This window comes from Pipistrellus kuhlii, unplaced genomic scaffold, assembly GCF_014108245.1.
Source record: "Pipistrellus kuhlii isolate mPipKuh1 unplaced genomic scaffold, mPipKuh1.p scaffold_m20_p_4, whole genome shotgun sequence".
In the NCBI taxonomy this organism is placed as follows: Eukaryota; Metazoa; Chordata; class Mammalia; order Chiroptera; family Vespertilionidae; genus Pipistrellus; species Pipistrellus kuhlii.
Window position 1 is genome coordinate 59,822,192 of NW_023425540.1, and position 27,887 is coordinate 59,850,078.

Genomic DNA, 27,887 nt, shown 5'->3' on the forward strand with positions numbered 1-27,887 from the left:
AAGTTCCTCTAAGCCCCAGGGCAGGGATCTTGAGTCTGTTCCTTCTCCCTTATTATATAAAAAGACAAAATGGACATTGCATGTATCAATATGTACACTTTGTTGGCCTGCAACTTGTATTATGGATGTTGCAAAAAATAAGGAATGCATAAGCTGTCAGCAAGACAGACAGAATACTACGTATGAGAAGACCAGGATATGTTTTTCTAAAAATACTTTTTAATTAGGCACCTTGGACTTGCATGATTACATTCCTGCCATTTCATCCACACTTGTATTAGATCCTTATATATTATTCTACTCTTCAACTGAAGTCAACAAGAGGACAATAGTTAAGGATCACAGAATCCCAATCCAGCCAGTGAGGAAATGTCAGTTAGGTCATTCAAACGCACTGGACGGTAATGTTAAGTCACTATTGTCCATTTCTGGCCTATTAGTAAAGTGCATGCCGGCATGCGTTGATGGAGTAATAGGTTATTCTTGTATGAAGGAAAGGCTAAGAGAATGTTAAACAGACTCACCAGACAGAACCAGAAAACCGTGTTTGAAGTCTGGCTATTCCTTGCTTCTCACTAACTATGTAATCTGGGGCAGCTCAGGCAGTGCATCTCAAGTGTTATTTATCACCTATAAGATGAAAATGATAATAAAACTTTTCCCACCTTCCATATGTGTTCTTAATAGATTTAAATAAAATAACACGAGAAACTGCTTTATAAACTACAATGTGCTGTCCATTAATTTTTTTATGACTTTCTAGATTTGGATGCTTGTTTCTAAGTGCCAAGGGATATTTGTTTATGAAGTCCACAGACTATTTTTAAAAGACATCATATTCAATAGTTTCAACCTATTGACCTATTTAATTACATAACAGATCAATTCTACTAACAAAACCAGTATAGTTTCTGCTTTGTTTTTCTTCTAGCACTGCTGAGATTTTTTTAGACACTGTATTGTAGTTAGCAGAGAAGTAATAGGGGACAAGGATGAGAGTAGATAAATTTGGAAAGTTAATGAAGTTAGTGAATACGCCCTAACATGATAATTAGTCCCTGAATAAGAATAGTATTATTAAAAATTAACAAGACTATCATCAATAATCTTATTCAGATCTTGATACTTTCTAATCACAATGCAGAAGAATAGAGAACACATATAATAAATAATATTCTAATGTTTTCTTTAAATGTAGTAAATTTTGTATGAAGCTAGGGCAATATGTGGTTTTAAAATAACAGCCGTTTCATGACTTTTTTAAAAAAATGGTTATGCTCCAGTACATTTAGCTAAGAAAACAACTCTGATAATGCCTTGACTCCCACTTGCATTTACTGCTAAGCCAGCTAAGTCCAGAGAGACTGAATCTTATCACATCTGTGTCTGGCACCACCTTACTCACCTAGGCAAAGAAAAAAGAAAACCTCAGGAAAACATTCACTTGTTTCCCTCACCCCGCAGTGTGGGGCACAGATGCCCTGGACCCCTGCCTCTACTGCTCTGGCTGCCTTTGGATATAGATCTGAAACTTCCAAATTCAAGAGAGTCCTGCTTTTTAAAGACCAACAAAGAGAGGGAACACTGACAAAAAAAAAAAAAAAAAAAAAAAAAAAAATCCTATGAATAGGAGAATTATAAATAATGGCATAATTTAAATCTGAATAAAATAAGGAGCCAGAGTGCAAACAACCAGTTTTCCTCCCAAGTTCCTGAGGTCTGGGAAAGTTATTCTTCTAAAACTGTTAAGTATGCATGTGGGGAGAGGGGAGTGGCAAGGCGGGTGTTAGGTGTATTTGCATACTCACAATCTTGAAATACAACAAATATGGGAAAGCAATTATTCTAGTATATAAGGAAAAAATAGATGATTTTTACAAAATAACTATACTGGTGGAAATAAAGGTATTTAATTGATTAGTTTTGAAATGCATTTCATGGATGAGTAGGACCTCTGGTGTTAAACTAGAGAAAGTTCACAACTTATATATCTTACTGGCAGAAAGAAGCAAATGTAATTTTCCAAAAGCTTATCATTGGAGGTTGTGGGCCATTGTTTTGCGACCTTTCCTTCAACCCTTCTTCATTTCCTCCCTCTCTCCTTGCCTCCTCACTCTCACAAATATAAATGAGTGCCTATTAGGTGCTAGGCACTGTCCACATGGAAGAATATCGTCTTTGTTGTTCAGATTGCTTAACTTTACATATTACATGTATTTCTGTAATCCTATATGGGGGGGGAGAGCAAGATTACAATATACATATAGCATACATATTTTAAATGTTCATATCTTAGCTTAAAATTCATTTGTTAATTTTATAAAGAAAAGAATGATGAAAACAAGAACCTCTTAAGTGTGCCCCATGTCATAACCAGGTAGTGTAAGATGTCCCAAACAATAAAGTCAGAAGGATTCAGACAAAAAAATGAAACATAAAATTGCTAGGACATCTTTTTTTTTTTTTTTTTAATTTATTGATTCTAGAAAGGAAAGAAGAGGGAGAGAGAAAGAAAGACCAATAATGAGAGAGAATCATTGATCTGCAGCCTCTGCATGGCCACATTGGGGATGGAGCCTGGAACCCAGGTATATGCCCTAACCAGGAATCGATCCATGACGTCCTGGTTCATAGGTCGATGCCCAACCACTGAGCAATGCTGTCTCGGCTGCTGGGACATCTTGTGAATTTTTCATCATATTAACAGAGGGTTATCAAACTCCCCAAATGCAGACATCTATTAGCAAGATGATTTTTTGAGTGTGTGTGATCATATGATTCCTGAAAACAGAAAGGTAAATATCTAATGGACTTTTCTCCCCCTCCAATCACAGTGGGTTTCACATTATTTCATGAGCTTTTTCAAAATATTGGTTAGATGGAAGCATTGGTAATCTGAGTTTTGCTATTCTTACAGTTCCTCAAGCTGTGGTGCAAATCTTCCTTTCTTCCTTACCTTGTGCATTCCATCCTTCTCCTGAGCCCCCTTTGTGACAGTGGGAATCCCACACATAATGCCATGTATTTCAGTCAACACTCTTAGTTTCTAGATGATTAATGGCATTGCATCTAATGCCATCCTAAGGCATGGAAATATACATGAAAAAAGATACAATATTTTTCCCTGTTATTTTGTTTATGGAACCTCTTTGAAAGCCTTGACTTTGCTAAGGCATTTTTAATTGAGAAAGTCAGTTCAACACAGAGGGTGCAGCCAATTACCTTTCTTAGGCTATTTTGTTAACTCTGGAAACGTATCTAATGTAATATCGGAAACAATATTTACATATTTTGTGGGTGGTCTATGTGATTTTCCATCTAAATTTACAAAAAGCTAATTAACTTTCATGAAAACATTTCTTTGAAGTATTTAGATTTGTAAGGATAAATGACACTTCTTCACTCAGTCAGCATCAGAGCATCTAGAAGGCAGCTGTATAATTTGTTATAAAGTGAAAATAAATGCGATGAATATTGTGCTTGAGTTCGATTTTGTTTCACACCAGGTGAATAACTTTTATTTGGAAGTTTTCATTGTAATTCCAAATTACTCATTAGAATTTTTTTCCTTTTCTTTTTTAAAAGAATTGTTTTTAATAGTCATTCTCACCTCACAATTCATGCAGTATCTACTCAGCCACCCCAAAGATTCAATGAGCTTCATAATAACAAACAAATTCTATTATACTGTCAAAAATCCTAATAGATTATAAAAATGAAACGCTGTCTCCAATTTTTAGCCATATTAATTCTATTCTTGACTATTGAGAAACTCAAGTTCTGACCCTATTTATTATGTCAGGTTGAGGACTGTGGAAATAAAAGCAAGCCTCCCCCCTCCCCTTTCTTCTGGATGTTTTTATTTGCACGTACAAAAAAAAAAATAAAACTATTTAAGCCATGTTCAAAGGATACCCTAAAATGAATTATTCACATGGCATTGAAAAGACACACACACACACACACACACACACACACACACACACACACACACGGAGCTAGCTGGTAAGCGGTAAGCAACTTCAGGGCAGGTGCAGTGCGAGTAGAATATCAGGAAATTGGATCCAGCTGAGAATTCCAATTACCTAATGAGGGTGATCTGCTTTCACTCTTAATTTCTTGGTGTCTCTAATTCATTATCATCTGTAGCATAAAAATAATGCTTTAAAATCGCACTTAAAAATGGAAACAAATATTCAGCTGGCCGATTTCTTTCCTTTGGGCGGAGGAGACGGAAATTTCAAGTGACAAAGAAATACAAACGATAAAGACTTAAGATGGAGCAGTAACAAAGAATCCTCGAAAGGGTCCGCCGCCGCTGCTTTGTTCTGGCACATTGCTTCAGAGAAGGACACATCACAGGGAATTTGTGAAACACAAAATGCAATTTTTATTGGTTTATAGGGGGAGTGAAATAATGACACCTAACTCTAGAAAAAGGAAAAAAAACACACAACAACAAACAAACAAAAAACCCAGCACCGTCGTCCTCGGGCAGCGATTAGTCAGCCCAAGTTACCGTTATTAGTAATTTCCCAGCCAGGCTCAGACTAGCGGGGTGAATCAGCCCGCGCCAGGCCCCTCTCTCTCTCGCCCGCCCAGCAGCCAGGGCTTGGCCAGGGAAGATGCTCGGGGTTGGCGCATAGGTGACCCGCCTTCGCTTTGTGTCCCCGCTGCAGGTGGGGCAGAGGAAGAGGATCGGAGGAGGAGGAGGAGCAGGCGGCCGGCGGTCGCTGAGCAGCAGCCCCCCAGACCCTCGAGCAAGCATCCTTTCTAGGAGCCGGAGGAACCCACGGACCTCCGCGCGGGGGTGGCCGGAGGGCCTGTGCGCCGGAGAGCCCGGCGGCCGGCGGCCGGGGGCGCCCGCCCCTCATGTTCCGCAGGAGGCGCAAATGTGAGCAGGCGGTGAGCGGGGAAAGCCCTCCGCCCCCGCCAGGGGGACCCGGGAAGCCCGCGCGGGCTCCTCCCGCGGTTGGCCGGGATCCCCCTCTCCGGCCCCGCCCCCTCCTCCCGGGCCCGTGTGTCAGACCGTTAACCCTCCCTGCGCCGCGGAGCGCTGGGGCGAGCTCCGCGCAGCCCATGCCGACTCCAGCGCGCTGGCGCCCAGCGGCCGGGCAAGATCGCGCTGATTTTAAGGACAATCAGCATGTTCCCGAGCCAAACTTTTTCTCTCCAAAGCCGGGCCCCACACTTATTTCCCCCATTCTCTGCGGGACGGATGGGAGAGGTGGGTGTGGAGCGAGGGGGCTGCAGTTCTGCAGCGGGTTTGGGGCGTGCCTGGCGGCCCCGCACCGTCCCCGCGCCTGGCCCTTTGCCGCTGGCCCAGCGCGCTGCAGTCCCCGGCGGGCGCAAGGGATCCAGACCGCACGCCCCGGCAGTAGTTAGGTGGAGGAGAAGGGGGGCGCGATGTGGAAGGAAGGGGGGGACACCCCTTTCTTTCCCCCTACCCCTGCAGCCTGGCTGCCCTGCCAGGGGCTCCCCATCCTCAGCGGTGCTCACTGGCGCTCCCCATCGGCAGGTGGCATCCTCGCCCTCACCTTGTCCTGCGCGCACCCTTGGATTTTTTCACCCTGCAGATCCCTCTCCCCATGTAACCCCCTCTCTCTCACACACGCTCCCCTAAGCCGCGCGCGCCGCAAACTCGGTCTCGGTCCCCGCAGGTGATGTCATGCCCATTGTTTTGGTGCGCCCAGCCAATCGGACTCGCCGCCTGGATTCTACCGGAGCCGGCATGGGCCCTTCCTCGCACCAGCAGCAGCAGGAGTCCCCGCTCCCGACCATAACGCATTGCGCAGGGTGCACCACCGCCTGGTCCCCCTGCAGCTTTAATAGCCCCGACATGGAAACCCCACTGCAGTTTCCGCGCGGCTTCTTCCCCGAGCAGCCGCCGCCGCCGCCGCGCGCCGCACACCTGCATTGCCAGCCGCCGAGCCAGGACAAGCCGTGCCCGCCCTTCGCGCCCCTCCCGCACGCACCCCACCACCCGCACCCCCTTGCGCACCAGCAGCCGGGGAGCGGCGGCAGCAGCCCATGCCTCCGGTGCAACAGCTGCGCCTCCTCCGGTGCCCCCGGGGCGGGGGCGGGGGCGGGGGATAACCTGTCCCTGCTGCTCCGCACCTCCTCTCCCGGCGGCGGCGCCTTCCGGACCCGCACCTCCTCGCCGCTGTCGGGCTCATCGTGCTGCTGCTGCTCGTCGTCGCGCCGGGGCAGCCAGCTCAATGTGAGCGAGCTGACTCCGTCCAGCCATGCCAGTGCGCTCCGGCAGCAGCAGCCCGCGCCCGCCTCCCAGTACCACCAGTGCCACAGCCTGCAGCCCGCCGCCAGCCCCACGGGCAGCCTGGGCAGCCTGGGCTCCGGGCCCCCGCTCTCGCACCACCACCACCACCCCCACCACCACCCCCACTTGGCGCACCACCAGCACCACCAGCCCCAGGCGCGCCGCGAGAGCAACCCCTTCACCGAAATAGCCATGAGCAGCTGCAGGTACAACGGGGGCGTCATGCGGCCGCTGAGCAACTTGAGCGCGTCCCGCCGGAACCTGCACGAGATGGACTCGGAGGCGCAGCCCCTCCAGCCGCCCGCGGCCGTCGGAGGAGGTGGTGGCGGTGGTGGCGGCGCGTCCTCTCCGTCCGCGGTCGCCGCCGCGGCAGCAGCTTCGTCCTCGGCCCCCGAGATCGTGGTGTCCAAGCCGGAGCACAACAACTCCAACAACCTGGCGCTCTATGGCACCGGCGGCGGCGGCAGCACGGGCGGCGGCGGCGGCGGCGGCGGCAGCGGGCATGGCAGCAGCAGCGGCACCAAGTCCAGCAAAAAGAAGAACCAGAACATCGGCTACAAGCTGGGCCACCGGCGCGCCCTCTTCGAGAAGCGCAAGCGTCTCAGCGACTACGCGCTCATCTTCGGCATGTTCGGCATCGTGGTCATGGTCATTGAGACCGAGCTGTCGTGGGGCGCCTACAACAAGGTACGCGCCCCGACCCTCTCCCTGCCCACTCACCCACCCTTCCCGGGGGCTGCAGAGTGGGATGCCAGCTGGTGAGGGTTGGCACTGGCGGGGTCTCCCTGCCTGCCAGTGGCGAGCTTTCCCGGGACAGTCGGAGGGCAGTGCCGCTGGGACAGGGAACACGGCGGCTCAGGAGCGCACGCTGAGTCCGCAAGGCAACTCTGGAGAGGAAGCCTTTCGCTGCGCAAAGTTGTGGAGACAGTGAGTGCCCAGCGCGTCTGGGTAGATTAACTCAGGGGTTCCAGGAGTGTGTGGGAAAGCATGCTTTCTTCCTCCGGATTCAGGAGGCCCTTTCCACCCGGAGAGCTCAAACGCATAACTTCTCTCCGGTTCCTAGAGCTAGGTGGTCACCTGCCTTCCCAGCTCTCCTCTCCTCTCCTCTCGCTTGCCTTTGAGGCTAAGTGATGTGACAGATCCTAGGGCCAAGCTGGGGGTCCCTCAAACCCAGCTGGATGTTCAGGCCCACTTGGTGGGGCACTCGCTGACCCTCCCAACCACCCCTCACCACTCGGGCCCAGGGTGGTTGAAAGTGCTTCTTTCCTAAAAGTGCTTCTGTCTGACTGTGTTGCAGGCGTCGCTGTATTCCTTAGCTCTGAAATGCCTTATCAGTCTCTCCACGATCATTCTGCTCGGTCTGATCATCGTGTACCACGCCAGGGAAATACAGGTAACTTAGGTTCTGCTGTTTATGAATGGCCCAGAGTCATGCCTCCAGCCTGGAGAAGCTCAAGGCAGCAGAGCTTTTTCCCCAAGCCTCGTGTCCTTGCTTGAGGTTACAGAAGCAGCGTGCTGCATTCTTACCTTCCTGTTCCTTCAAGAAGTTAAAAACAAAACACAGTGTAGCATGTAAGCAGGCAGTCATTTCTGGGATGTATTTATCCAGCCCTTCAGATTTCCCCCTGTCTTCCTGCAGGCTATCTATCCACTCTTGCACTTCTTGTCTTTAAGGTCAACTATGCACTAGCCTTGCTTTGAAGGGTAAAGGAGTGTTCTTGTTTGATACCTCCGCTTCCTAGTGGTGCCTCATTATGGAAGATTACATCCATTTGGATCATCTCCTCTGATATAGCCTAGAGAAGAAAATAGGCTGGTGATAGTCCTAGCTAATGTATATAAATAAGACATGAGAGATCTCTAACTCTTTCTATATCCCCTCCATCATTTTAAAAAATAGTTATAAGTTTTGAATACAAATTCTGTATCTATGATATGTGATAGATCCTGAGCTAGAATCATTACATCACTTTTCAAAAATGCAGTCAAGAGCAAAGGCTACCGCTCTTGTGAGCAGTCTTGTTAGGAAAATGTTTTAAATGCAGCCAGGAGCTCTATATTGTTAGATTTGGCTGTTGCTGACAACTTCAGAATCATTCTATATAAAATTTATGTGTTGTATTTTGAGCAGTTTACTTTGCTGTAGCCTTTAGTCAAAGATACATTAAGATTTGTGAACTAAAATAGAGTTTTCAAAAATGAGGAGTGATTGGGCTTTTCCAGTGTAGAATTTACACTCTCATATATTTCCTGATATTTTTGGAGCAGTTGTGAGACATTTGGTGGAACTATTAAAATCACCATATTTAACCTGCTGTCTTTTAGGAGTGGCCTTTGACTTTAAAACCTTGTACAGAACATGCCATTTAGGGAACTTAGCATTAATTAGAGATTAAATTAATTTTACGTTAGTAATTAGCAAACACACTCATTATGGAAGAACCCAATTTTAACAGTTGTCCAAACAAAATAAAAATGCACATGACCCCAAAGGAGGAGGGGGAAGTTACTTCATTTTGTATTCAAATCTGTAAAAACTTTGAAAGTGTGATTTTGAAGAAATGAGGTTAGAGAAGAAAATTAGAGGATATTTAGAGTAAGTAGTAACACTGCACTGGCAAAACCAGGCAAATACATATCTGAACTCTTTAAAACTTAATAACTTACATAGATCTCTCTTTAATTAGGTACTAATGGTCATAGGCTTTGGAGATTCAAACGTTTTAAAGTGATACTAAAATGTAATTTAAACATTATGAGTGTGTCTTTTCATTTTGGCTCGAAGAGTAGACAGAGCTGGAAGGAACAAAATAGATCTAAGGATTCTTTTGACTCAATTTTCAGACAAGGACCTGAAGTCAGAAGAGGTGAGTAGCTTTCTGGATCACACAGCTAGACTGTACAGAGCGTGACCAGGCCCTGTCCTCCGAGCGTGGAGTCCAGAATGCTTCCTGCTCTCCCTGCTGCATTCCGCTACTGCTTGCCAGCAGCCCTGAATGTGGACATTTCATTTGGTTTCTCTCTACATCCAAATGTTTGGTATATGAAGAGAGTTAAACTTAAAAGATTATTATAGAACATCTTAGGTATTTTTAAAAATCAAGTAACTTTTTTTTCTCTTGGAGATCAGAGTGATTTTACTCAGTTCACTCTAGAAAGAAACCTTGCCATTTGCTGTTGTTGTTTTTACTTTTTTAAAAACAATATATATTTTATTGATTTTTTACAGAGAGGAAGAGAGAGGGATAGAGAGTTAGAAACATCGATGAGAGAGAGACATCTATTAGCTGCCTCTTGCACATCCCCCAACCAAGGTACGTGCCCTTGACCAGAATCGAACCTGGGACCTTTCAGTCTGCAGGCCGACGCTCTATCCACTGAGCCAAACCGATTTTGGATATTTTTACTTTTTAATAAACATTAGCCTTCCTATTACTACCTGTTCCTTCTGAAAAGCACACAGCTACATAAGCATTCATCAGGGAGGACACTTGATGGTATTGACATAAAAAAAACAAGTGTCTTCCTAAAGACTGACTTTTTAAGAATTATTGAGATATTTTTGAAATAACATAGGAGTGTGAGAGGAGCTACCAAATGTTAATTACACATTGTAAAAAAAATATTTGATACCATGTTAGAGCTCTTGAAACTTACAGAAAATAATAAAATATCGGAAATCATATTTTTATAGATTATTGAAAGAATTCTACTCATTGGCTAATTTTGAGGACAATTTCTTGAAAGAATTCTACTCGCTGGCTAATTCTGAGGACAATTTCTGTTAGAAAAATGCATAGATATGTTGGTTATGTATGGCATGAGTGAGAAAAATGAAGGTAAGCACAGCGAGCTTCTCTACTGTTGGGGTCATAAAACATTACAAAATGTTAGATTTTTAAAATTGGGTTTATTTTATATGACATGGCTTCTGTACAAATAATCACACTTAATAGAATTTTAAAGTACATGCTTGTGTAAGATCAGTTGTTTTGGATATAGATTTTTACATTCAGTATTTTATTTAGAGCAGTGATTTTCAACCTTTTCTATCTCATGGCACACATAAACTACTAAAATTTTGCAGCACACTAGATTATATATATATAGCCGATCTGACAAAAAATAGGTAGTTTTGATTCATTCACACTGGATGGCTATAGTTGTGTTGGCTGTTGTCATAGTTTTTGTTTGGCAATCTAAGGAAAATCGGTCAGTGGTCCTGACTAAATAGTTAGGCATTGCATGTTTCAAAAATTCTTACAGCAGTTGAAAATTTCTGATCTAGAAGGATTTTTTTAGGTTGAAACTCTATATTATTACCTAAAATGCTTAAGAAAACAAAAATAAATAGAAATAGACTGCATGAATGTGAAGATTTTGACCTAGAAGTCAAGAATCAGAAAAATAACACAGGATTGTTCTAATTGAGTCAGAGATAGAGTTGGTGGTACTGCCCAAATATTGTACTTCTGAAGCTCAGTGAAACCAAGCTTTCAACTTAGTTTTTACTTATAGATGTCACTGCTCTAAGTTCTTTCATAACTCTTAAGCAAATAGGCAATCTCAGTTTACTAGTAAGAATTCTTAATATATTTATTAGCTTTGAGTTAAGGAACTAAATGCAGATCTTATGTTGCCATTCAGAGCATACCCTTGGATGTAGCATGTGTCTAAAATGGCTTTTCCCCCCCCTTTTAGCTTATCAGCATGATGGTGGGAGAGACCTAACTAGTGTCGGTTTCTGTTACATTCTATGATTTCTCACTGCATTCAGGAAAAGTAAATGTTATAGCCAACATTCTGGCTCTGTATATCAAAATTGATTAACAAGTCATGGTAAGACCTTGACATTTCCAAGGAGAACCTTAGAAAGCAAGTCACAGTGACCTTTTGTAGAATGTTTATATACACACTGACAGAATAAGTTGGTTCAGGTGAGTCATGGACGAAAGTGCCTGAATTAATATAGTGTAATGAAGAGCAGACCTCAGTATATTTCAGTTTGGTGTCATTTTTCAGAACCACAGACAGCTCAATGCATCAAGCTATAGCTTGTTCATTTAATTGATTACTTATATACCCCTCCAATCAAAAATGAAATCACTTTTTTTTTATCAGAAGGTTAACATAAAATCAGATTTAATGGGCAGAGTTTTCAGCTGCAAAGATATTAGACTTTTTCAAATAGAAATTTGGCTGTACTTCATATAGTCTTCAGCAAAGCACCGCCACCCCCCCCCCCAAAAAAAAAAAGTATAAATAAAATAACCTAGGTAAATGTCTATCTGTGTATGACAACCCTCTGACAAAGGAAAGATACTATAAGCTAGTTACTATCACTTGATACTAATTAATAGGGGGAAAAACCCCAGAGGCATGATATCCCACGATTTTTCTTCTTTGTCTGTCTCTCCCCCCACCCCTCCCACCACTTTTTCTGTGGGGTTGGAAGTAGTTCTTTGATGGAATAAATACTAAACAAAGTTCACATCTCTTTAAGGTTTTCAACATGAAATATTTTGTAGATTTCACTTCATCTTTTCAACTTTAACGTGTTCTAATTCTCCTTGGGAAGTAGTTTTAGTTGAAAGAGCTGTTTGGTATTCTGAGTTAAGCAAACACAAGATTCTAGGTTGGAAAAGAAAGCTCTTTGGAGTCTGATCTTTCTGGTCCTGGTGGGATTTGGAAAAATGGAAAGTACTATATTTTAAAGTTGAAAACATTTTTTGTTTGATTTCCTTTTTTGTAATAATATAATTATATAATAAATAGCATTAGAGGAAACACTCATTTTTCTTTGGTATCATTTGCAGTGGAATAACTCTACTCATTCTCTTTCAAGGTAACTTTTCAGAGATGGACAATATAGAAGTAAAACTGGAAGATCATAAATTAAAATTTCTCTTTGCTTCTGCATCTAGGTCACACAAAGGATGCTCTCTTTCCCACTCCTCAGAGAGAAAGTAGACACTTCCAGACCATACAGAATATGTTGCATATGGTCATTTTTTTAATTAATGGGATAATAATAAATACACACAGTAAAAACAACAGATAGTACAGAAGAGTTTAAAATAAGTGGTATATTCAGATTCTCCATACCTCAGTCCTGTTTCTTAGGAACAACCATTTTGAAGATTTTTTCATATGTGCTTCCAGAGTTTTCAAGAATGAACACTTAGGTGTGTTGAGATAACACACATGCTTTTATTTCATAATATATCTTGGAGGTTTTCCTCATCAGCGCATAGAAATCAGTCTCATTCTTTTGTAGCAGCAGCATATTATACCATGATGGATGTACTGTGGTTTGCTGATAGGTGCTTTGAGTTTTCTAGGTGTTTGCTTTTATAAGCAACACTAAAAATGAACACCGTGGTATACTTATTTTAATCTACTGATTAGAATATATGCATATGGTAAGTATTCAGTAGTCAGATTTCTGGATCAAAGGGAGTTTGTGTTTTAAATGGAAAGGTATTGCTCACCAGCCCTTCAAAAAGGGTCTCAAAGTTGATGTTGCCTATTTTCTATAGCATGGCTAACTCTGGATGTTACAAAACAGGATTTTAAATATCTTCGGCTTCTAAAATGTTTTCTGCCTTCCTGAAAAACTTTTTGGAGAAAATTATTTAAGGACAAAGTGCATGGCCTCATAGGCTTATTTGCAACATTCCTTAAGATCTAGTGGTGCATTGTCTAACCTGGTAAATAGAACAATCATCGTAAAGTTGCCATCAGAATAAAATGCTCTCCAAATTTTAATTTACTTAAAAAGGAACCCCACAACTTGGAGGAGGTTGGTGAAGATGAAGGAAACCAAAAACCCAAAAGGAACGATCCTAGAATGGTCTTTACGTCTCTGCTTTATCTGCGAGGGAGATGAGAATTTCTGGGGGGACAGTAAGACTCCAAAAGAGAGAGTGGAACACTTGCATGCATTGCTCTGCTGTGTAATAATCTGTATTGCCAGCAACTTCTACATCAGTTGTAATGAGACTCTCAGTCCCTTTGACTCAGTGTAGACTGTCGTAACGAAATCACTCGAGACTAATTTTCTCCGCTTGTCTGTGCAAAGATCTCTGCATTATTAATGGGTGTGCCGCTAAATAAAACGATCCTGGTGTGTTTACAGAGCAGCATCACAAATGAATGAAGAGTGGAACTTTGGGTTTACCGCAAGTGGGTTTGCTTCATCTGCCAAGTTGTTTCTGGGCCACATTCTGTACAGCTTGGGAAGAAGGGCCCCGTGGGCTGTTATTGTCCCAGCCACATCTGGCAGGGCACACAGAGGGAGCTGGCACTGGTTTAACTTCGGGGGAGTTACTTTTCATCAGGGTAGAGGTGTCTAATGGGGCCATTAAATATATTTTTATTGATTTCAGTGAGGAATGGAGAGGGAGAGAGAAATAGACACGTCAATGCTAAGAGAGAATCATGGATGGGCTGCCTCCTGCAAGTCCCCCACTGGGGATCAAGCCTGAAACCTGAGCATGTGCCCTGACTGGGAATCCAGCTGTGACCTCCTGGTTCAGAGATTGATGCTCAACCACACCAGCTAGACTAATGGGGCCATTTTAGAGGGAAGTTTTGCTCATGAGGAAATAATTTGATGTTTGCTACTTTAAAGGTATATTCTTAATCTGAAATTCCCTAAGCATTCTATTAATAAAACTAGTAACTGCGTGGAGGGGACCTGAATTGTTATCTGGCCCAGTTCTCACCCAGCATGGGAACTCCCTTTATGTTAACTTTGATAAAAGTGGTTGCCCACTTTCAGCTTGAACCCTCTTCCCAGGATTGTCAGTTCATCTGTACAGGGCTGTCCTGTTGCCAGACAGCTCTTAGGTTTAGGAAGATTTTTCTTAGGTTGAGACAAAGTCTAAACAGTTTTTGAGCTCTGCACATAGAGTAGTGATAAGGCAGATAAGTCCATTTCCTCTTGCAACTGACATTGCAAGCTGGTGGGGTTAAGGAAACACAAGTAAAGTAGAGAAACAAACTCCTTATTAGTTCTGATAAGTGCCGTGAAGGAGGTATAAGGGCTGAGACTGAAAATAATTGGGGGTGCAAAGTTGATGATCAGTGGAACACTCCCTAAGGCAGTGACTTTTAAACGGAGACATAAAGGGTAAGAAATAGCTAACTTGGCAGGATCTGTGGGAACAGTCCGTGCAAAGGCCTGGCGACTGAATTTACTGTGCCCAAACACATGGCAGCAAACCGGTGTGGCCAGCACTGGGAAAATGGTCCTGGATGGGGTGGGAGAGGGAGGATTTTCTTTTCTGCTTTGAAGGTCACAGGGCACGGTAAGGATTTTTGGATTTGTTTCAAAGTGCAGTGGGGAAGTCACGGAAACACTTAAAGCATGGGAGAGTCATGATTCAACTTACGTTTAACCAGACCTTTTGTTCATGTTCTGAGGAGATTGATCTGGAGACAATTAGGAGGCCCTTGGCAAGTCATGTCACAGTGAAAGATGATGACCTGGCTTCGTAGCAGTAGTGGAGGTGAGAGAAGTGGTCAGATCTGAGATCTATATGGGCATTAGAATGAACTTCCCAGTGGATTGGATGTGACAACTAAGAGCAAGGGACTCTACAAAGATGATTCCCAGGGTTCTGGTTGGAGCAATCGAGTGTATGGTGTCAAGAGGGGAAAACTCAAACTGAAGGGTAGGACATGGAATCAGAAATATGTTTTGGCAGAATACATTTGAAATGCCTCTGACTTTACAAGAGAAACTAGAGTTCAGAGGAAAGGTCTGTAGTGGAAATTTAAGTTTGGGAGTAATGAACACAGAGACTATTTAAACCCACAGGAATTAATAGAATTGCTGAGAGAGAATAGAAAGATGAGAAGGTCGACAGCCAATCAACCTCTGACATCTAGAGGTTGAGTAAAGGAAGAACTAGGAAAGAGAGATAACAGTGAACTGAACCAGAGGTGGAGATGGGAAGTGTTGTGAGGAGGCACAGTGCTGTGTATGGAATACTGTGACATTCTGTCTCTAAGGGGCTCACAAGTGCCTTTTGATGTTGGAAAGTTGAAGGTCATTGCTGTCCTTGATTAGCTGTTTCAGTCGAATGACAGAGACAGAAGACAGACTGTAATTTCCAGTGTAAAAGAAAAAAAAATGATTCCCCTTTTTTACAGAATCACAGAGCAAACATTTAAACATTGGGCAAGTCCCTTTTAATGTTTTCCTAATTAAATAGTCCCAGTTTCTTTGAATATTCCTCATCAGACATAGAATGTCCCCAGTCACATTCTTCTGGCTTCCTCTGTCTTGTTGAATTCCCTCTTTAGAGAAGAAGGTCAGAAATGTGCCCAGGACTCCCACATGCCCAGGGGCTTCTTACTTCCCCTTCATTAGAGATGCTCCCTGATATTGACTGTTATCAGTCTAGAATGGTCATTGCTTCATAGGAACTGTTGCCAAGTAACACTTGTAAAACTGTAATTGAACTGAATGTTTGTTTTATGTTTATTAACCTTGTTAAATAGCATCTTGGTTTCAGACCAAGGTTTCGTCCTGTCAGAATTATTTGAGTCCTAATTTTGATGTTGACTTGACAAACACTTTTTTAGTTTTGGAAAATGCTGTGTGTGGATTGGCTAGACTCAGGATTGGTAAGACCCAAGGTTTCAAATTAGTGTTAAGTTCCATTTCAGAAACAGAGTCAACATTAGTATCTGCTACCTGCTTTGCACATCTGCCAATGACACATTTAACTCTTCTCCCTAGCTTTACGCTAACCACGAGCTTGAAAAATGATGGTGTGCATGAGCCACAGTCAGAACTCAGCAAGACTTTCCCCATCGTTGAGGCCCGCTCATCTATGATACTTAATACAGCCTTTTAAGTAATAACAACTCTGTGAACCCGGACTGCCAGCCAATCTACATTTCTCACCAGAGTGTCATGAGGACTATTCCATTCCTTGCTGAAATCCTCACGTTCTCTGTGAAAGGCAAACTTGTCATCTGTTAATGATATCCAAAAAGGAAACAAGACCCATGCAATGCAGGCTTTATGACTACATGCCTTTCCTCTTAAAATTTTTGTTTTTCTCTCCAGATTATAAATTTCATAACTATTCAAGTTAGAAAATCTATAAAACATAGAAAATATTTAAAAAAGAATATGTTAGTTTAATCCCACCACCCAGAGGTAATTATTATTTATGTTATAATGCTTTATATAAAGTATATGGTCATAGTATTTGCAATATACCTGTATAAGAAATTTGGTCTTCTTTTCATGTAACTTTGTATTAATTTCCCCATGCTATTAAACATTCTCAGTAGCTCCCACTTCCCCCCATCATATAGATGTAATCAACTTAATTATTTCCTTATTTTTAGCCTTACGAAAAATTAGAAAGAACCTATTTAAAATTACTTTTACAGATGAACTTTTGTGAGAATATCTGATTATTTCCTAAGGATAAGTTGCCAAGCAAGAAATTCCTGAGTTAAAGGATATTATTTAAGACAAAATGATAGTTTGTCAAATTGTCCTTCCCAAAGTTTATATTACTCCTTTCATTTTTAAAGCACTTACAGACAAGTTCATTAAATGCCAGATGTGGTATTTCCTGGAATGTCTAAGTCTAATTTACCTAGTATTAGTATTTTAATAATTAATTAGTATTTTAATAAATTACCTACGTTAGTATTTTGAGTACTTTGTAAGTCTGGGTAGTCTTCTCTACCTTTCTATTTCTCCATCACCTTGGTTTCTCAGTATTGCCTAACCAGATTGGTAAAAGAGGATCTATTCATTTTTAATAAAGTTTATGTAGAAACAGTGTGAAAGCAGTTTTGGAAGATAACTTTGTCCCCAAATGTTCCCAAACCTTTTTATTATAGAAGCTGTAAAAACTATAATTTCTGACATGTTTGTCTAAAACTTTCCTGCTGAGCAGAGCAATCAGACTCTCCTCTGAGCTGTTGAAGGTTTTCTGCAGCATAGCCTCATGGCCTTGTGCACTGCCTCTGGAACCACTGGGTCTGGGCTCTTTCCCAGCTTTGCCACTAATTAGCTGTGTGACCTTGGGCAAGTTACTTAGTCTCTCTGTCCTTCAATTTCCTTGTCTATAAAATGGGAAGTATAGAGAACCTTTTTCATTGAGTTGCTATGAGAATTGAGTGTGTATGTATACATATACACACGCACGTACGCGTGTGTGCACACGCGCGCGCACACACACACACACACACACACACACAAAATGTACCTAGAACACTGATTGACATGTGGTGATGGCTATGTACATGTCAGCTGCTGTATTTTTAGCTCTTTTGGGGTTAACTGGGATGGAAGGGGAAGAATTGTAGCCCAGCCTCTCTGGTCTTTGGGAAATACTAGTAGTAATGATTTTTTCTTTTTACAAGTCTTACGAGAGGGATCAAAAAGATAAAGTGGGCATTTGAACAGTGACCATTAGTTTATTAATAATCTAGACTGTGCATTTGTGTGTGTTCTTTTTGGGGTAAAAATAAAAGCTTTGATCTGTAATAAGGATAGCCATTTTCTTAAACTGAGTTACTTCCTTAGACAAATTGGCTATCTGAAGACATAAATGTTCATTCTGGGTGTTTCAGGTCTGTAAACTATTGTTACAGAACTATGATGTTATGACTAACAGTTCTTACCAAAATAGCCATTTCCCCTATAAACCTACCTAGGTGTGGCTTCCTGCTGGCGGTAAGGCTGACAGCATCTCCTCATCACTAATTAGGTCGTTGGTGACTTAAAGGGCTTACGTGAGGCACTCTGAAATGTAAGCAAAGGAATCATTTGGATAATGGAAAATTCTGGTATTCAACCTCTGGTATTCAAGCCAAAGACAAGAGCTTGTTATTGACAGTAAGCCTATAGGATATTGAAATATTTTTTTTTCTGGACGAGGTTTATATCTGGTAAGAGTTTTGTTTCATATGCCACCACCCCAACCACAGTGCTTGAAGAACAGGTCTGAAAGAATTGAGAAGAATTTTTATGTGTTAACATGACAAGTTACATCTCAAAGTATTCTTGGGCCAGTGACTATATTTTTTATAGAGAGCTTGCATCCTCTTTTTTGTTTTCATTTCACTAGTTGAATGAGTCCTATGCCAGCCTCTCTTTTTGTTATTGTTGTGTGAGTTTTGGACTTGGCTTTTTGAGTTCATAAAACATATTGGGATTTAGACATCACAAACTTTGAACTGAACCATTGTAACATATCAGTTTTAACAGCCAATATTCTACATCAGTAATTTGTCCTTTGCACTCTTAAATATTCTGAGTATTTTTATCCAATTATGTACTTATCTATAATAGTTCTCCAACAGTTGTTATGATGGGGCTGTTTCCAAGCAACCTGACTATTGATATTTAGATACGTAGGCTTTATTGCTTGGTCACTGAGGTGGTCTTCTTTCTACCAGGAAGTTTTGGTCTTCCCAGGAGATTCTAAGCAGTATTTGGAGATTAGTTTCAACAGAAACATACTGAATTCTGGGAAGGAAGCATCAGGTACTATAATGCTCTTTTCTTGATTTTCACCTTTGATAGTGCTTTTCTGAGAATAGTGGCTATTGTCATGAGGGTTAAAAGAAATGTGGGTACTCATTTTTAAATTGTTTAATTTTTTATTGAGTGGCTAAAGGACATTAAATCCTGGTATTGGATTTAACATTAAGGTCATGGATTTTTTTTAAACATTAAAAAATAATAATTAAGCTGAATATTTATTGAAGTGCTTGTGTATAATTCGATATAAAAGTAATGGCTGTGTGATTTATAATAGTCACCTCATGCTTTTTCAAAGGCACATCTAGTACTTCTAGCTATATGCAAAGCTATTGGCAGATAACAGTTCAGTTTATGTGGGTTTAGTTACAAGAATTTTAGACTGAGTCTTGATTTTTAGAAACTTGACATAGGTCAATATTCATATTGGCGAATCCTCCCATACTTAGGAAATGTTCTTATATCTGTCCTTGGGAGTAAGAATGGCTTAAGATAGATTTATTTAGTTAAATATGCTATTAGTTTGCTATCTAAACCCATGAGTAATATTGCAAAATTATAATGCTGTTTTTTATGTATATTTACTTTTCCATCACCATTTATCCCTCTATGCCCTCTTCCACCTCTGCTCCTCCATCCCAACACATCTTCGCCCCTACCTCCAATCACTACACCGTTGTCCATGTTTAGGACTTCTCTCTCTCTCTCTCTCTCTCTCTCTCTCTCTCTCTCTCTCTCTCTCTCTCTCTCTCTCCCTCCCTCCCTCCCTCCCTCCCTCCCTCCCTCCCTCCCTCCCTCCCTCTCTCTCTCAAAAATAGTTTGAATAGCATTATACATTTTGCATTAGTCTTTCAGTTAAGATCTCCACAATTTGTTTCTATTTGCCAATGTCAAATAGGATACTTAGTGAAAATGCATTTGGTCAGACTTTCAAAAATTAAACTGTAGTGCTACAAAGAGAAGTATCCAATATGCCTGTTTTAAGGCAGGGCAGGAAGCAGCAACACTAATTAGGATTGAAAACTACTTTTTAAAAAAATTTCCTTGATTTGGAATTCATTGGCTTGTATAGATTTTTCATATCATTAAGAAAAAAAAAAACAAACAAGAAAGAAAAAAAAACCATCTCAATCTGTGTTCTTTTCTTCCTTCAGTACATTTATCTTGCACCATCTTTTTTATCCTTTGGACAACTATCCCTACTCTTTAGTGACTGTGTGTTGGCCACATTCTGCTTCATATCTGGGAATCTGTCCCTTGGGCGTTCCTTGCATTGGGCGATGAAGATCCTTCCCACGCGCTGTCACAGTCACTGTCTAAGTCTGATACCGTGTACACAGACTGCTTCAGTGGCAGCTATTTCAAAATAATGTATCCATCAAGTGCATCTCTCTCTGTCTCTCTCTCTCTGTGTTTGTCTCTCTGTCTCTCTCTCTGTCAATCTCTCTCTCTCTCTCTGTCTCTCTCTCTCTCTCACACACACACACACAACTGGCCACAGAAGGAAAGCGAACATGTGTTAAGGACTTAGTCCCACAAGCCCATGTCAGAACCTCTTGCATGGAAACCACACAGCATATTCAGTGGGTAAGCACTTGCACTGCACCATTTGCCCAGCAACAAGCAGTCTTCTCTGCACCACTGTGCAGGAATGCACATAACATGATGTTCAGTGGGCTGGAGGGTGGGATGAAGGCTCATCTTCAAGACATGAATTATGACATGCTCCCACATGGGAACCTATCCAGCAAATACAAGGGAATAGGATTGAGAGGCCGGAGGGGGTAGAGGTGATTAGCTCAGACACCAAGGTGATTCCCAGGCTGAGTACAAATTTTCCCTCATTTTCTCTCATTCCTTTCTCCTCTATTGGTATAATGATGACCTGTACCTTCACAGTAGGATTAAAACAATTGATTTTTACCCTTTTTTTCTTAAACACAATGGGGGAAATTACAACAAAGCACAACAAATCTGGTCCTATTTACCAGCAAGATAAGAGCAGGATTTCAAAATCATTGCACTGACTTTGTTTTAATACGTAAATGTGCCTATTGGATCCTTTTTTCTAAGGAGGGCCCTCCCTACACAGCATTCTCTGAGGTTCCTTCTGGGTGTGTTTCCATAGCCCATTGCTCTTAGCGCCCCAGCCTTAGGTTCAGTTGGGAATACAATAGTTTGGGGAAACACACGCTGTGTTCTGAGATTGCTAGCCACGTCAGGATTCCCTAGCTGACTCTGATCCCGAGGGACACGCCGAGGATACATGAAGCTCTCTGATACCCTTGGGTGCGTCTCTGTTGCTGGAGGGAGGACAAATAGGCACACACATCATGTTGGCTGGTCCTGGTGGACAGTATTTGGCACTTGTATTTATGTTGAGTGGGAAAACGGTGTGAAAAGTGGAAGAGCCACAGCCTGGAGGCAATGGGTGCCATCTGGTGGGGCCGGTCCCTGTCCAGCAGGGTGTGGGAGGCAGCACAAAGGATAGCCCCCCAGAGGACAGGGTAGGACGAGTCATTGGACAGATACACCTTCTGTCTGTTCAGGCACATGTGCTTCTGGGAAGCAGCCAGGGGACAGTTAAGAACTCTGGCTCTGGATCTAGACAGATTGGGGTTAGAGCTCAGCTTCCCCCAGGGGACCATGGGAAAAAAATGTTATCCCTCTCAGCCTCACTATCTATATCAGTACAGTGGAGATGAGAACTACTATACCGATCTCAGTAGATTGTTTGGAGGATTCAATGAGACAGGGTTTATGAATAACCTCGCATGACCCCTGGCACATTATACATGGCACATTCAGTAAACGTTAACGCCTTCATCATTATTGTTAATAAGTAAATACTGTAGCCCTCGCAGGGAAGCAGAGCCTAGCGTGTAGGAGGATCTCATGGTAGGGAGGTGGGGGGTAACAATGCCCTGTATTCCAAGGTAGCTGGGCCAAGTTCTGGAGAGACACAAATTGGGCAGAAAAGGCTGATACTTGATTAGTTCCAGCAAAGGCATGGCAAACTGGAGCCCACTGGCCATACCTGGTCTCCTGGGAAAATCTAGCCTGCCTGTGTTTACAAATAACGTTTTATTGGAACATTGTCATGCCTGTTTACATATTGTCTGTTTCGGCATTTGCTGCTATAGCAGAGCTGAGTAGTTGCACCAGAGACCACGTGGCCTACAAAGTAAAAAGTGTCTATTCTGATGCTTTATTGAAAAAGTTTGCTGACCCTTTAGTTAGAGCCCAGGATGGTGCAGAAAGGCAGGGAGAAAGAGGCACAAAAATGTTTCTTCTGCCTTTGCATGAAAAGTAATTTTTATTCTGTGCTCTGATTTTAGTCTTACTAAGGTATGTGTTTTGTGGAGGTTCAGGCAGACCTGCTGGCAGCCTGGGAAGAGAAGATTTCTGCTATGACCACAATCCTCAGTCTCCCTGAAGGAGCTTGCGCTTCTGGGTCTGTGGTAAAATGGCCTGTTGGAATTAGATTTATGTCATCCCGTGGGAGTAGCATGGCTGTAGTAGGAACTACTTTCATTGGGAGTCTAAGTGGGAACCAGGGGGCTCAGGGTGTTCTGGGGGAGGCCAGTGACAAGAGTCTGATCATCTAGGACGCTTTGTGTTCTGTAACTGAGTCTCAGGAAAATTAGTCTGGGTGTGCCGTACAGTCTCATGACACTGTTGGTGTGGCTGGCCTCCATCAGGAAGCAGGGCTCATTTGTTTCATATTTTGAAGAAAGTGTTTTATAGTTGACTGTTCTCTAATTCCATAACTTTTCATTTTAAAAAAATCACGAATTAAGTTGAGAAGTAGTAGAGTGTTGTTTTTTTGTAGGTCTGGAATTCTGACAGTGTGTATAATTTATTAATTTACTTATTTATTAAAATACCGATTAAAATTCTGTTTTATATAAATAATATCCACTCACTCTCAGCTGCCTCATGGACAATGCCCCTTAGAAGTCCCGTAGGCCCTCTCCATTACCCCAGGCCCCTCCTCAACCTCTTTCAGATGTTCTCTTAGCAAAGGACTCCAGCTCTGCTATCCACCAAGGGCCCCAGTGAGGAAGCTTGCTCTTTTCCTCTCTCCCACTCATCTCCCCTCCTTATTCCTTCAACACCTCCCCTCCCCCAGAATCACTGGGTCCTACAGGTATTACCTCTGCTTCCTGGCAACATTCTCAAATGCCTTAGTTTTGCATTTCTGAACTTTGACTTTTCCCAGGTCCTCCTATAATGTCTACTATATCTATATTTAATTATATTTTATACTAGAAGCCCGATGCATGAAGTTTCATGCAAGAATGGCCTACCTTTCCTTGGCTGCCGGCACTGCCTTTCCACTCCAGCCTTGGAGCCACCTCTTTCCACTCTGGCACCAGAGCCACCTCTTTCTGCTCCAACCCCACCTTCCCATGCTGCTCAGAGTGGTTGGGGAGGTGTGTCTACCTCCTGTGTCCCGCCCTGCCCCTAGCCACTTGGCACCTGCATATACAAATTATCCTGGCATCTTTGTTGGGTTAATTTGCATACTCACTCCTGATTGGCTGGTGGGTGTTGTGAAAGTACAGTCAATTTGCATCTTTCTCTTTTATTAGTGCAGATTATGCCATATTATATGCTATATCATATATTGTGATAAGATAATATGCAATATGTAATATGTAACTATATTTACATATATTGTACATATTATATATTAAGACATATATAATATATACTTATGTATTGTGACAATATAATATACTAGAGGCCCGGTGCATGGGTTAGTATACCAGTGGGGTCCCTCAACCTGGTCTATGGGGATCGGGTCAAAACTGGCTCTCTGACATCCTCTGAGAGGTCCCAGATTGTGAGAGGGTACAGACCAGTAGAGGGATTCATGCACTCGGCCTCCAGTATGCATATATCTTTGGTTAATCTCTTCCTGCCCTCCCCCTTCCCACCAAGATTCATAAGTCTGTTCCATCCTTCCTTGCCTGTGGTTTCCACTCCTGTGTTGAGCATCTGACCCCTGATGTCAGTGTGCATCATAGCTACTGGCCAATTGTCCAATAGCTTAGGTTTTTATATATATAGATTATATATACACTATCCTAGCTAATAAAAGGGCAATATGTAAATTAACCATCACTCCATCACAAATATGGCGGCACCCCAGTCCCTTCAGCAGCCACTGAGAGTGGGCAGTGTAAACAGCCTGGTGGAATGCTTGCTTTGTTGATGCAGTGATGAAGCAAGTGGCCTGCTTTGGCCCTCTGGACTATGGAGAGCCTCTGGGCAGCAGGTGCAGAGCTGCCAGGCCTCGCACAGAGCTATTGGCACACCAATTCATGCACAGAGCTACTAGTTATAGTATAATATAATATCTAATATAATTATAGATTGTATTGTATAATGTTTAATATATAAAATATATGTTTATATCACATTTATTTAAAAGATGTTATAATGTTATGCTATAACATATGTTATATTTTAATATTTATGTTATTTTATACTATATTTAGTATTTTCTTTAATTCAACTTTTTTAAACCTCATTTTAAGTAACAATACTTGTAATATTATGGGTTTTAGTATAATTGCATATATTTTCTAATGCACAATAAATTATAACTGTAAGTAAACACTGTTCCTTCTAGAATGTTCTAAGAGGAGCAGGCAAAACCCCTTTGGGAATTTTTGCTTTGGTTTTTACCCTTGTCGTTTTTAATGTGTATGAATGTATTATCCATGCTTCCAGTTTAACAGTCTTCTTCTTTCCCCCTCTTCCTCTCCTCACATCTTTCTGGTGGCCCATCCTCCCACTGCTGCAAGAATACCTACCGAAACATAAATCTAATTCTGTCACATCACTTCTGAAGTGATTCCATGGCCATCTGTTGTTGTCAGGGTGACCTTCTTTAATGTAGGTGATTCACAACACACTTCTCATGATCTGGCCCTGTCTGCCTGTCCACCCCTCTCAGCTCTGGTCATATCCCCTAATATGCCACTTCTGCTCTAGCAATACTGAACTTCTTGCAGTTCCCCAAGTAGTTCAGTATTCCATGTCTAGAATACCTTTCCCCCTTTATTTGTCCAAATTCTGCTGCTGCATGAAAATTGCATTTCAGAGACATCTCTGCCTGGCAGCTTTCCCTGCCGGCCACCTCACTCAGTTGGACTTAGCTGCTCTTCTTCTTTTCCTGGCTGCCTGATAGTTTCACATAGTGGTAAAGAGCCTTGGCATGAAATGGATCTTAATTCAAACCCAGGTTTTCCTAACTTCCTACTAATGACTTCTGGCAACCTAGTTACAGCTCTCAACTTTACAGTTTCTCATCTGTAAAATGGGGCATGGGGAGAATCGGGCCTATCTCATGAGGTAACTATGATATTATACTGAGATTATATGCTTAGACCAGTGCTGAGCACATGGTGATCACACAGATGGTGTGATTATTCTTATCTTTATTGCATTAGCCATTATTAATCATGACCTCTGTGATCCTCAGTTTTTTTTCACGTAGTTGGGAATAAGGATCATGGGGTTCTGTTATGACTGCACAATGATTTTGGGGGGCAGATAAGGGGGGAGAGAATGGTGGTGTGCTTGGTACAGCATATGGCCTTTGAGGTTCATTAATGAAGACCATTATTACAATAGCATTATTTAGGCTGACTCCCACCTCAGTTGTCAGCTCCCTGAGGGCAGATGTCATCTCTGGTTCTACTGAACATTCCCAGGGCTGAGCAGTCCAGTGAACAGACCTGAAGTGGATACATCTGGGGTTCCTACATCTTGCTGCCATCTATCTCTGTGACAGTAAACTGAAGTAATCATCTTTTAAAAAAATGTATTTTATTGATTTTTTATAGAGAGGAAGGTAGCAGGACAGAAAGCTAGAAACATCCATGAGAGAGAAACATCGACCAGCTGCCTCATGCACACCCCCTACCAAGGATGTGCCCTCAACCAATGCACATGCCCTTGACCATAATCGAACCTGGGACCCTTTAGTCCACAGTACGATGCTCTATCCACTGAGCCAAATCAGTTTTGGCTGAAGTTGTCATCTTAACAGTCCCCATGTCTTTATTTGTCAAATGGGGACAGCCATTGCTACTCCTCCTTCTCGGTGTACTGAAAGATAACTGACCATGTGTGTAAAACAAGTTGTCTTAGTGAAGATGGTATAGCAATCTAACACAGACAGTAGTTTAATTAATGTGCCTTATCTTAGCATAAGCTCTTTCTGCTGTTGTATTTTTCTACCATAATTTCTCTATCACTAAAGAGATTTAGCTTTCACTATCTGTAATTCAGCCCGACTTTAAATTATTAAATCTAGATATTAAAATGAGTGAAAGTACAGTTAGGTATCATTGGTTATAGTTATGGTAGTGCATTTGCTACTAATCTTCATAGCTCTAGCAAAAGAGACAAATTTTGTAGATTTGGCTGAAAGAAATGGTGAAAATCAATCGATCCAGACACAACAGTGTATGCTAATGCAGCACTGATCATTTCAGGAGGGGGTTGTGATGCAAGTGGCTCTGGTAGGCTGTAGGTTGGCTTCCAACACTTCTGTCTGATGGTAGAGCCTCCCTTATTTGCTGCAAGATGATCGCGACAATGTCTCCCACTGTGCTTGTCCCGTCTACTTCTTGATCCATAGGAAATACTCTCTACCCTTTTCAGCTAATCTCAACCACCACCTTCTCCACCTGATTACTTCAAGCACTTAATCTCTTCCTTTTCTGATTGATGTTTGTAGTTATTGCCATTCTGTATACTTATGTCAGACTCCTGGAGTTATTTTCTGTGGATATTCTTTCTCAAGGGCCATTACACATCTTTTTGTCCCCAAGCAGCATCACTAGCTGCACCACTCTATGCTGCCATCCTTCACCCTATGGAATTTACCAGTGGAGGGGCCATGGCAGGAATAAGCCCTGTTCTCCTGTCCATATTTTCTTTCTGACAGTGCCAGGACTGAGCTGGGTATTAAGGGTTGGGTGGGTGACCTACCTTTTGATTGTACAATTTCCTTTTTTTTTTTAACCTGGAAGAATATGATAATATTCATGGATTTAGATAATTGTACCTGTGAGAGAATGATAAATCATCATCCTATTATTAGATGAGCCATGAGTTTAATGTTCACTCATGTATATGACTTTTCCCATGTTTTAATCATGGCTCAAAAATAGGCTGAAAATGGTTGCACAGTTGGTAGCAACTTAGATGGCCAGGGCCTATGTTTTCTCCTTGTTTTACTTTATTAATAATCTGCAGTGCAGTCCTGGCTTCCGTGGTTGTTACAGTGGGTTTTATAGCTTTTCAGTTAGTCTTAATAGGTGACCACCTATAGATCCATAATATCTCCAAGTTCGCTGGTACCCCTGATCCTTTCTATGATAGCCATTTCTGAGGTTAGTAAATAAAGCCAATTGTTGTTGGCAGTGTATACTGAACCTGAGATACAATGGTTTGATATATAGGTATCTGCATGAGGTCATTGCTGCCTCTGAGGGAAATAGTAAATCTGTAGTCATGTTTATTCATGTGTTGGCATTTATGTTCTCTGTGTCCAGGTGATAACATTAGGAGACTCCAGTTACTCTGTTTTGAGGGATTTGACTTAGACACCTCTTTCTATGCATGTTAGCACAGAAAAAAAGAATACAACCTGGGCAAGAATTCCCCTCCCTCCCAGGGCTCAGTGCTTCTCTTGTCCATTTGTGCAGCCTTTTGTCATCCCTGGACATCAGCCACTCCCAGGATTAGCAACTTGCCTGTGTTAAACCCATGTGATGGGACCTAGTCCTGTTGAGAACTTTTCTCTGGACTGTTTGTGTTTAATATCATGTTCCGGGTTTAAAGACTGTTTGAGTGAACTTTTTGTGAGTATGTGAACCTTCTTGAGTATAGAAGATAAAGTTAATAGGAACAATGTGTCTCTTATAAAAGTGTTTGCTAATTTGCCCATAACTGTAATAACCAATCTATGACTGTTAGTGTGAGAACTGTTAAGCTAGGTTTTGTGCAATTTTCAGAAGACTTTGGTCAGGTTTTCTTAGTCTAAATCTCTGGTTCCTG

General features: G+C 42.1%; 1 protein-coding gene across 4 annotated transcripts in view; it reads left to right on the forward strand.

Moving 5' to 3' along the window:
- Positions 1 to 27,887, forward strand: part of KCNN2 (potassium calcium-activated channel subfamily N member 2) — a 328,634-nt gene that overhangs the window by 184,239 nt on the left and 116,508 nt on the right. For 3 of the 4 annotated variants that reach the window (XM_045571849.1, XM_036410125.2, XM_045571848.1), the window contains exons 3-5: positions 4,680 to 4,894; positions 5,661 to 6,964; positions 7,575 to 7,670. In XM_045571849.1, the coding sequence (XP_045427805.1) occupies positions 4,873 to 4,894; positions 5,661 to 6,964; positions 7,575 to 7,670 (1,422 nt within the window). In that variant the 5' untranslated portion in view covers positions 4,680 to 4,872. Of the gene's footprint in view, positions 1 to 4,679; positions 4,906 to 5,660; positions 6,965 to 7,574; positions 7,671 to 27,887 lie in introns of all 4 variants that reach the window. The other variant, XM_036410127.2, reaches the window with a different exon arrangement.